Source organism: Lepus europaeus, chromosome 9 (genome assembly GCF_033115175.1).
Source record: "Lepus europaeus isolate LE1 chromosome 9, mLepTim1.pri, whole genome shotgun sequence".
In the NCBI taxonomy this organism is placed as follows: domain Eukaryota; kingdom Metazoa; phylum Chordata; class Mammalia; order Lagomorpha; family Leporidae; genus Lepus; species Lepus europaeus.
The window spans coordinates 3,492,965-3,504,209 of record NC_084835.1 but is presented as its reverse complement, the minus strand read 5'-3'; the positions used below and the strand labels follow the sequence as shown (position 1 = coordinate 3,504,209).

The 11,245-nt window shown below is 57.9% G+C and overlaps 1 protein-coding gene and 1 long non-coding RNA gene across 2 annotated transcripts in view; one reads left to right on the top strand and one right to left on the bottom strand.

Annotated features, from left to right (window-relative positions):
* Positions 1–311: 311 nt before the first annotated feature.
* Positions 312–11,245, bottom strand: part of ITPR1 (inositol 1,4,5-trisphosphate receptor type 1) — a 296,007-nt gene continuing 285,073 nt past the window's right edge. The window contains exons 58-59 of the mRNA XM_062200352.1: positions 5,715–5,876; positions 312–1,488 (exon numbers count right to left, since the gene is read on the bottom strand). Of these exons, the coding sequence (XP_062056336.1) occupies positions 1,402–1,488; positions 5,715–5,876 (249 nt within the window). The 3' untranslated portion in view covers positions 312–1,401. The remainder of the gene's footprint in view (positions 1,489–5,714; positions 5,877–11,245) is intronic.
* On the top strand, positions 7,062–10,657 carry LOC133766723 (uncharacterized). The gene is made up of 2 exons (XR_009866740.1): positions 7,062–8,120; positions 8,325–10,657. It is a non-coding gene; the product is annotated as an uncharacterized LOC133766723 (long non-coding RNA).

The following is an 11,245-nucleotide window of genomic DNA, read 5'->3' as shown; positions in this document are numbered from 1 at the left end:
TATCAGATTTGTAAAGTAGAGGCACTGGCAATGAAACTACTCATTTAATAGGAATTTGGTCGGGACCCAGTTCCCAACATGGTGGTAATGATTCTCATTTACGGTGTTTAGAGAAGAGTCAGTGTGGAAAAGGGCACCGAGCACGGGCCCCACTCTGGCTCTGGGGGCCAGCACAGGCTGACCGCGGCAGGTGTGGAGTTCGGGGCAGAGCCCCCGTGCCTGCCCGCAGCCGAGCTACAGCAAGCCTGGGGCTGGGCGAGCCGTCGGGGCGCAGCGGCACGCTGAGTGAGAGCCTGCAGCCGGTCGCGGTTTCTTACTTCGCGCAGTTTATTAAATAGTTTATATATGCATTTACAAACTACTCATTTCAGGACTCTGCTTTCGGTACATTTTAAAACTCCTGTGCAGAGATTCTCTTGTAAAATGAGATCCAGGTACAAAACTGGGCAACAGATAGAAAAGGCTCCTTTCACACTTCTCATCCATCAAGACATCAGTGTGGCGAAGAAACAAAACCCAAACGTGGCTTCCAGAGGGACAGCACGTCAGCGTCCCACTGTGAATGCCAACGGGACGGTTCCTGTTTGCCCTTACACGGAAGCATATAGCTCTACTACGTCTAGCTACGGCGCTACGCTGGCTCGGCCTGCACTAGGTAACCTGGGCGCCATCCATCATGCGGTTCTTCCTGCCGTGGTCAGAATTCACACATGAGGTGACACTGACCTCTCAGCGCTGCGCATTCACCCCAAACATTGCATAGAAAGTTCCCTTAAAAAAATTCTGAAACTTCTTCACAAGCTAAAGTAAGAGCCTCTAAACGGCTCTTTCATGTAAAGAAATAGATTAAATGATCCATTTAGAAGCCTAAAAGTATCTTTGAAACTAAAGTTGCTTTTCCTAAAATAAGCGCTGACTTTACAGTTCATGGGTGGGGCACTGCCCCCGAGGCCCTGGTGCCAGGAGCTGCAGCCTCCCTGGAGGACAGGTGCACGGCCCCGCAGGCCTGGAGCCCGGGCCGCGTGTGCGTCTGGCAGCAGCAGCACTGGACGCCTGACCGTTTGACAGAGAATGAACACACCAGCTTCGAAGACGTGACTCCCGGCAGGACACGCGGCAGTTACAAGTTTGTGGTGACTGCATAATTTGTATTGCACAGTTGTATAAAAAACATAAATACTGGCTATTCTAGCTTTAAATACAAAATACATGTCATATACTTTGAAATCTATCATCTGGTTTCAAGTGCAAATCAGGTGCTTTGTTTCGTCCTTCCAAAAAAGGCATGGTAACGTTTTTGGCACAGATGACCGTCGTCATGCCGACACGCGATTACAACACGCATCCCGGGACCTGGCGGAGCGCTCCTACACCGCGGACCCACAGCTGCGCCGAGCCGGCTCAGGCCGGCTGCTGCGGGTTGACGTTCATGTGCGGAGGATGTCCTAGAAGACCGATTCTTTGCTTCTGCTTCCTCTGTTCTGTCATCTGGAAAGTTAAGAAGTTTCATCATGAGACACAGACGCTTCCTGTGCGTCAGGCTGCACGGCAGCCGCGCGCTGACCTCTGTGGTCGGGGTTTATTCCGAAACCCACTTTCTACCGCGTCACTCACAGCCCAGGGCGCGGCGGGGAATTCTGCCGCCCAGTCATGCGAGGGAGCTTTCATACAGAAAGCAGCACAGGATCTGGCTTTCCAACAGGTTCCCAGGCCCACTGGAAAGTGGGGAGGCCCACGGAGCTGCCTGCTCCAGCGGCGCCGGACTGCTCCCCAGGGACCGTGGGTGTGCTGGTTAGAGGGAAAAACGAGCCAGGCCCTGCAGGAGAGGGGACACGACCCCACTGCAGGGCAGGAGTCCAGGCCGTGGGTACAGCCAGGGCCTCCGGCCACACACACGAGGCCGGCTCCCCACACCCAGATACGCTGACTCCACTCGGCCCGGGCTGCCTCGGGGCTCCGCCACACTGAGCTCCTCCCTTCGCCCCTCGCGTCCTGGCCTGGGAGCGAAAGCTGAGGGAAGAACTGGTGGCTGCAAGGGGTTAACTGCGACTCGCAGGTTTCTGGCTTCCTAAAACCAGAGGACTCAGAACGCAGACGTGGGGATCCGGGAGACTCTGTTCCTGACGCCTCGGTCGCCCACCGTCTCCGAGTCTGGTTCCTCACCCACACCAGGGTGGGGGCCGTGCCCGGCTGCCTATGGGCAGGAGTGAGTCACCAGACGCGTGGCAGCCAGTGTTCACGTGGGCAACGCTGCCTGGCTCGGGGACGATGCGACACCCACCCCTGTCCACAGAGGGAGGGGGACACACACCCTCCCTGCGGAGAGGCGGGCACCGTGTTCCTGACCTCCCTGGCACAGGGCTGGCCACGCAGCACACACTTCAGTGGGTTTCACGTGAGCCAATGTGTGCTATGAAATCCCTACGGGACTGGGAAGAGCCAGCCCCCTGGGCGTGTCTCTCAGTGCTCAGGACAGAGCGGCAGCCGCTGCTGGGGGCTCCCTGGGAAAGGCGCTGTGGGGTGCGGGATCCGAGGCGCCGGGCAGAGGTGTGCTCCGTGCGTGCGCCGTCCGCCGTGCTGGCGAGGGCCAGGCAGTAGACGCTGCTGGCCGAGGAGCTGAGCTGCAGAGCGCTGCTTGCCGAGAGCTTTTCCCTCATCAGCTCCCGGCCTGGCCAAGGCGACTCGCAGGGTCTCTGTGTATTTTTAACACATTTTCCAAACAGTCTTTGGGGCACTTGACCCTTGTTCTTGGGTGAGAGAAGGCCTAGAAGAGTCTCGGCAGCAGAGCACACGGGGCGGAGCCGCCTGCCTGGGCTGTCTGTCACCACAATGGCTGGCATCGAAGGGACAAATGGGAAGACACTGGGCCGGCACTCAGGTGCATGGGCCTCTGGACAGTGCTCGTCAGCCAGTCACAATGACAAGGGGACCACCAGGACCTCAGACTGCAAAAGCCCTGGACACGAGAGGTGACCCAAAGAAAGCCAGGCGACATTCCCATCCACACAGCTTGCCATCAGTTCCCTCTGCCTGTTCTCACACATGCGATGTGAAAGCACCGTGCCACGAGGCAGCACTAGTGTGTCATTCTTACCTGTATCGAAACACACGCGAGGAAGGACCAGCATCTCGCGTCTCTCCAGACTTGTGATCGACACCTGACGCGCCAGGAATGCTCACCCTGCGCCTACAGTAGCCCCCCTCGGTGCTGTGCAAGGACCCATTTGGCCACAGGGGACTGGCAGAAGGGGGACCCTAACCCTAGGTATGTACATTCAGATCCAAGCCTGCACTGGGTGTTCCTGCCCGGGCTGCAGTCTAAGCTACCAGAACACCGGTTACAGTCAGAGGGGGCCCAGAACCGAGTGCGCGCTCACCCAGGCCCCAGAACACACGAGGCGAGCGTCAGCGGGTGTCACAAAGGCCGCTCAGGCCCTGGGGCTCTGGCTTGTGTGCTCTCTGAACAGCGTGCAAACGAGCACACAAGTACTTTCTGCTCTTTCCGTCAGTCAGGCACGCTTGCCACGAGGAGCACAGAGAAAGCTGACGCGGTGCCTGGTGCGGCTGAGGGCTGAGCGTGGACAGAAGGGGGTGAAGGCCTGTCTGTCCCTGGCCACCGAGCTCCGGCACCACCTGCCATCAGACTGCCACCCCCTCCCACACTCGGTGTGTTCGTCAGTCCTGTCTCCCACACTCCAGTGTGAGTCCGCGGAGGCAGGGAACACATTGCCCATCTCTAGCCAGCGCTGCCCCTGGAAGGCTTCCGCACAGGCACGCGAGACAGGAGGACTGAGGGCACCCAAAAGGTACCAAGAGCCGGAACACAGCCATGAGCAGTGCGGTTCTAGTGCCTTCACGGACCTCAGCCACGTGCGACCCCGTAAGCCAATGCTCTGGTTTACTACGAGGCGTCCTAAACAAAGTGCACGGGAAGAGACAACGAGAATCCTAAGAAAACAACACAAGGACTTCGGAGTGAACCCATCCTGGACGAAGCTGTGGAAGCACACTTGCAGGAACAACCCTACCGTGGACCGTGAGAATGCCACGCCTGTGCCGTGATCCGGTAGGTGGCACACGACAGTCACTGTGTCCTCAGTGATGACACGGCCCTGACGCTTGACCAACACCTCCAACAGCCAACCACGACAGGCAGAGTAAACTGACGGAACCCAGCAGACGGAGACCAAAACATGCACACGAGCGAGCCCCGACGGGGGTTCAGGAGCGCCTGCACCGTCACGTGGGGCTGGGTGGGGTCTGTGGGGAGGAAAGGCGGGCGGGGGGCAAGAGGACAGCGGTCACCCTGGCCCTGCTGCACATCTGTCCTGCTCACCCCTCGGCTCCACCCACTCCTCCAGCGAGGCTCCTTGTTAGCAAGGCGGGCCGCACCACTGCCCCTGAGCGCATCACACCGTGAGGTCGCAGCCCTGTAGGCGAGGGTGGCCAGACCACCCCAGCACCCGTACCCAGAACTCTGTACTAAACTGGATAGGCTTGGTTTCTGATTCCAACAGGAACAAACCAGCAAAGACTTTCCGAGCGGGTGAGGGTGAGGGTGAGGGGTGAGTGTGCAGGACGGAGCTCGGGCTGGCACACGAGGGCTGCGGTGCCTCCCCGACGGGCGGCGGCCACGGCCCACTGGCCTTGCTGCTCAGAGAGCTGAGCCCTTCCTTCGCTCAGTGTCCTGAAGTGGAAGCTCAGGCGCCCAGGTTGGAATCCGTTCTTGTGGCCACAGTCTCACGGGGAGAAGGCAGCTGCAGCCTGCCAGGGGGTGGGCACGGCAGGAGCGGGAGCCGACAACTTGCACGCGGGCCGCTCGGTCACGTGTGTCACAGCAGGGGTGCAGAGTGAGTAAGACACAGTAATCGGGGTGTGTTCCGTCACTCTGCGTTCCGGTGATTACTCACTGTCAGTGGGCTCAGAGCTGTGGGCAGCCCTCCTACCCCAGGCCGGGCTTTTCTCATTAGTCCGCTCCTGTGTGTGTACTGAGATGCACGTGAGACCCTAGGGCCTGACGGTATCCCGGGGCTCTGGAATAACGGGGTTGGACAAAAATACACACACTCGGGGAGAATGGGTGTTGGCCTGCACGGAGTGACTGGTTCCCGCCTCCCATGCCTAACACTCCCGGGCAGGCAGCAGTTGACTGCCCCTGTACTTGGGTCCCTGCTACCGCAAGGGAGACCTGGATCTGCTTTCTGGCTCCCGGCTGTTGGTGGCATTTGAGGAGTGAACCAGCATGAGGAAGATTTCTTGCCCCCTACCTTTCAAACTAACAAAAAATAATTATTTTACAAAGCAAAAAAAAAAAAAAAAAAAAAAAAAAAACACATGTGTGCACACTCAAGCCTGAGAAGCCCCTCCAAGAGTGGCTGGCTCTCAGCCGGTCCTGCGGGCTTCCTGGGTGCGGAGGAGTGAAGAGGTAGGCGCACCGAGCAACTACCTCAGCCAGAAACTCGAGGACCACGCCAGAGCCGGCCCATGGGCAAGACGCTTCTGGCCGGACTGGAGCCTGAGGTCCCAGGGCGCAGAGGCTGAGCGGACGGGGGTCCTCTCCTGGCCCCTCGGCAGCGTGTGGGCGACGGTGGCACGCTGCTATCTACACAGTCCGAGGGAAGGAGCGCACTACAGCGCCCCCGCTCCGGTTTGCTTCCTGTGAGAAGCCGCCCCTGGCAGCACCAGCAGGTGCACGGGGCCGCGCCCTCACCCACCTGGTCTTTGAGCTCCGACAGCTGCCCCGAGAGGTTGCTGACCAGTCTCATGGTGGACTCCAGCTTCTCCTGCAGGCTGCGCAGCTCGTTCTGCTCGCCCTCCGAGTCGCTGCTGACCAGGGACATGGCTCGCATCCGTGGGAACCAGTCGAGGTTGCGTTCCTGTGGCCCACGGGGAGACAAACGCAGGGGCGTCATGGGGAGGCCGCAGCCGGCAGCACTGTGTCTCTGCTGTCCAGCACGTGCTCTGCACTGGGCAGGTGCAGCTGTGTTCCAATAAAACTTTATTAACAAATGTTGGCGCAGGCTGGGCATGGCCCCAGCCCCGGTTTGCCACTCTGTTATGCACGGGAGATGGTAACCTGTTTACAGTAAATCACAATTCCCTGTATTCCAGTAAGGCCATTCAACTCTCTGGACTCCAGGCTGCGTACTACCAAACACAGCCATACATAGAACCACCAGTGGGGAAAAGACAAACAGCACAGACAAGCCAAGCCACCTTGCGACTCCTCTCAGAGCAATTGCCCCAAACCTCAGGGGCCCAGGAAGTAGGAGCCCAGCTCGGTTGAGCAACCAGAACACAATAGGGACTTGGTTCCCCTGCTTCCTGCATGGGCACCACTGACGAATGCGCGTCCTGGCTGTGGGAGGAGAGGACATGGGCTGGGGGCGGCTGTGTTACTCCGCAGTTCACAGCACAGGCACACTGGCACCTGGCCTTGCAAAGGGAGAGCAGGTGTCCCCAGGTGACCCTGGTGTGGGCGGCAAGAGCGTGGAGGCCAGGTGGAAGAGCAGCAGAGAGGGAAGGCCCACAGGGTGGGTGGGTCTGAGCACAGACACAGCAGCCAGAGAACTGGGCTGCGGGTCCCTTCTGTCACATGCAAAAGGGGCCTCAACTGCCCAAAATGTTAGCAAATTCATCAAAAACCTGGCTCTCAAAATCTTCCTTATGTTCATTTGCTTAGCAAGCCCTACATGAAAACAGAGGTTTCCCGTATTGTCGCCCTGAGTAAGGTCCTCCAGAGACACCGGGAAGCTCATGCTGAAGCCTACACACGGCGTTTAAATACCCTCAGCGCCCGAACTCTCTGGAACAAGCGACTGGATGAGGACAGAGGAAGACGGTTTGCCCAGCCAGCCGCCCTTCATTCACAGCGTGGGTGACTGCAGGGAAGGCTGTGAAGAAGACCAGACCGCCTGCACCCAGCAGCCACGTACACTCCTGTGCCGCGGCCGGGGCTGCGTGCTGGGCTCTCAGGAGCAGATGAGCCGTGCAGACGGCAGCCCCAGCTCTGGGCCCAAGCGCCTCAGCCTGCACGCAGGGAGGCCCCTGCGCCCCGGCTGCCTGCCCTCACTGCCGTGGGCAGAAGGGAGCCATGACGACGCTGTGCTTCCCCACGGGGGCTGCCTGCGGTCCTGCCCAGATGGAGCACGCAGCTGAAGCCAGAACGCTGCTTTTTAGAACGTTTAGTTAATGACAAACAGCTGCCAACATCCACGTTAAACCCCACACGTCTTAGAGCAGGACATCAAACTGAATCAAGTCTGGAGAAACAAGCCGCACACTGCCAAGAACCATCTTCCACGCTGCAGGTCACCTTGGGCCCTGAGCTCTGACTGCACAGGAGACCCGGTCTAGGTGTTTTCCCACAGGGTCTCCCTGGGTACCCAATACTGAAACATGGGGGTAGGTGGCATCCTGCTGAAACCCTAAGCCACAGAACACACGCTCAACTACCGAGAAGGTGCAGCCTGCGAGGCTGCGCTGTCACCGTGGCTGCACACAGTGGGCAGTGCCAGTATTTTAATTAAATAATCACTCTGGGCTGTTGCATCACATCTCAGATTACCATGGAGGACCCAGCAGTTAAAATTACTCAGCAATTCTAGCTCCCGCTCTCCCATTTCCAGCTGCCTTCGCATCCGGAGCCGAAGGGCGGGCGCTACAGCGGTGTAAGGTTCCTTGGTGCAGGGGATCGGAGCCCTGGAATCAAAGTGCCGGCCTCTCCCGACTGCTAGCACGGGAGCCGAGAGAGCACCTCAGTCCGGCGGGTCCCTGCTCAGCCAAGACCTGAGGACAAAGTGCCGGCTTGTCTGCGAGCTCCGGACTCCCGCTCACTGCCTGGGCTGCCCGTGCAGTGCTGGGGAAGTCGACTTCCACCCAGACACTGCGTACACACGGATTCATCCTGGGTGAGTGCGTGTGGTCGTGGGCGGAGGGAGGGGCTGCGGCTTCCCTCCGTGCCTGCTGCTGGCACCTCGCATACCAAGGCCTGAGGCACCATCGGCGGCGACGGCCCTGTGCTCCCGCAGCCCTGCCCGTGCAGGCGCTTCCTCCAAACTGAAGCCGCGGCAGGAAGCAGGCTGGCCGCAGTGCTGAGGTTCTGGTGAGCTCTCTTCTAGGTAAGGTTGGAAAAGTCCCCGCGGAGCACACACGGGAGTTTTAGACATGGGGGTGGCACTGACCAGCCCCGTACAGTGTTCTTGACTGGAAAGGGGAGGGGGTGAGAGGAGGGGGAGGAGGAAGTCGGACTGTGTGATGCAAATGCTAATCATTCTGAGAAGCCGGTTTTTTGGTTTTCTTGTTTGTTTTTTTCCCTTTGCTAGGTTCAGCTGAAGAGGCTGCTCTGAGAAAGCCTGCAGAGCAAACGGTCACCTGGGAGCCAGTGAGCTCAGGGCCAGGGTCCTGCCTCCCCTGCAGCGGCGCTTTGGCCGGGCGGCCTGAGGGTGGAACAGGGGGTCCCGGGGCAGGCGGCGATCCTAGAAACAGGGGCTGCTGTCACATTGCTGTGACCGCCTCTGCTTCCCTCACCAGGAAGGCAGGCAAACTGGATGTCCCCAGGCCGCCTGGAATGCTCAGGTGACAGCAGTGAGCAGAGGGGAGGGGGGCAGACGCGCTCCCTGTTCCCTGGGTCACCTGCTCCTGCTCAGCTAGGGGCTTACTGCCACCTGGAAGAACAAAGGGCAGACTCTTTCCAGCTCATTTTTCTAGGATCAGAGCAAAAAAATAAATTAAAAAAAAAAAAAAAAAAAAACAACCCCGGTAGCCCTGAGCGGATAATGTTCACGGCGATATTTGTGTTCAGTGACTCAAACTGCCACATCCTCTCTGTTAACAACCTCACACACCCGACCAGGGACTCGGAGCGAGAGGGATACAGAGCTGGGGCCCTGAGGATTTTTATGAGGAAACTCTCCCGGGTGACACTTCTCCCACATCGATCAGCACCAGGAGAGCGGGAGTTCAGACAGGAAGAGGCGCAGCATTGGTCTGGCGATGGTCGCAACCACAGCCACGCAAAAGGCAGCTCACGGCAACCTGGGCAGCGTGAGGGAGCAGAGCACGGCCTACGTCCTGATCCAGAAATGCAGTCTGCTAAGTCGGAAACGGACCCCGCACCTCCCACTTGTGGGTTAGCCCCCAAGCGCAGAGCTCAGCAGACCGGACTCACACGGAGGATCCCGCATCTCACGAGCTCTGTGCGTCTGCGCCACACTCAGCAACCTGTCAGCACGAAGATCCGCAGCGTCACATACCCGGAGCTGAGGCCGAGAACAGAGGGGCCGAGTCAGCCCGCTACCGCGCTTGCTGTAAGGGTCTGACGGGGGTGTGCTGCCTATAAACCGGAAAGCACCGTGCAGCAGGAGGAGGGCCTGATGGAAGGTTCATGGAAAATGGAATTCAGAGATGCTTATCTTGCTGCAGAAACTTTTTAGAAATCCGGGTGGCATTGAGCTTCGCAGTTAGATGCCAGTTAAGCCACTTGTGTCCCGCCTCCGCGTGCCTGGGCTCAGCACCCAGCTCTGCCCGAGTCCGTGCCAGTGCAGACCCCAGGAGACAGCACCGAAGGCTCAAGGACGTGGGCCCCTGCCACCACGCGGGAGATCCACAGAGAGCTCCTGGCTCCTGGCTGCAGCCCCAGGCCAGCACTAGCTTTTGCTGGCATTTGGAAAGTGAACCACTGGATGGTGGCTCTCTGTGCCTCTCTCTCTGCCTCTCAAAAGAAATAAAAATTAAAAATACATTTAGAAACTCCGAATAGATAAGAGGTGTTTGAAAAGTTCACAGCATGCATTTGATGGACGAAAGCTATGAATAGATGTCAAACAGTTTTCTGCAACAAAATAAACTCAACTGTCAATTCCATTTTCCAAGAGCTTCTCGAAGCACCTGTGTGCCATAGATCGCTGTCATCTGCGCCAGGTCACAGCGCTGGAGCACAGGCAGCCCCGTGGGCCACAGACTGGCTCCGATGTCAGTGCAAAGGGAGCTTTCTTGCTTTGGGATAAAACTGTAGACGGGGCCAGTATTGTGGCAGAGGCGTAAGCTACCACCTGTGATGCCGCATCCCGTCTCAGCACTGGTTCAAGTCTAGGCTGCTCTACTTCCAATCAAGCTCCCTAACGCCCCTGGGAAAGCGGCAGACGATTGCCTGAGTGCTTGGGGCCCTGCCACTCACATGGGAGACCTGGATAGAGTTCCAGGCTCCTGGCTTCGGCCTGGTCCAGCCCTGGCCATTGTGGCCACGTGGAGGAGCAAACCAGCCGATGGATGATCTCCACTGTTCCTTCTCTCAAACTGTCTGTAACTGCCTTTCAAATAAATAAATCTTTAAAAAAATTTTAGGCAGGGTGAATTTTTGGCACGGTAGTTCAAGATGTTGCTTGAGGCACTGGCATGCCACATTGGAGGGCTTGGGTTCAAGTCCCAGCTCCACTCCCGATTCCAGCTTCCTGCTAACACTGGAAGGTGGCTGGTGACGGTTCAAAGTACCAGGGTTATCTGTCACCCACATGGGAGACTCAGATGGAGTTCCTGGCTCCTAGCTTCTGCCTGGCCCAGCCTCTGCTGTTGTGCATATCTGGGGAGTGAACCAGGGCATGAGGGAACCCCTGTCTCCCCTTCTGTCTTTAAAATAAAAAATTATACATTTTTTTCAGAGCTACTGATTTCTTTTACCGACTATGCCAGTAAAGGTTGTTAAGCTGCTCTCATGTTAAGATGCTAAGCTCTGGGCAACGTGACCCAGTAAGTTACATTATAAAACCTCCCACTGGGCTGGGCTGGGCTGGGCTGGGCAGTTACCCTTCCCGGACACGGTTTGTTCAAAGACAAGCTCCCGCCAGCACAGAGAACCACACCCCTTTCTGATGAAATCCCTGGACAGAGCCAACTACAGGATCACTCTCCTCAAGTCCTTCTGGGGCCAAAGGTACAACCGTGAGAAAGCCGGGCTCGCTTTGGGAGTGGCCTGCAGGGTCTTGGGCACCTGGGGCTGACAGGCTAGAGATACCAGATGTTGGGGGTTGGGGAAGCTGCCCTCCAGCGGGTCCAGGGTCGGGCCCGAGCAGCTGAGATCAGTAACGAAGAACCAAGCTAAGTCACCCTTCTCCCAAATCAGCATCCAAGCCATCTTGTGACATTCTGCTTAGGCAACACCACTGTTTTCATTCAGCGAAGGGTAAAGAAACCTCCATCATGTTCTCATGGCTATGGGGCTGTCGCCATTTCCAGTGGTTCTCCTGTT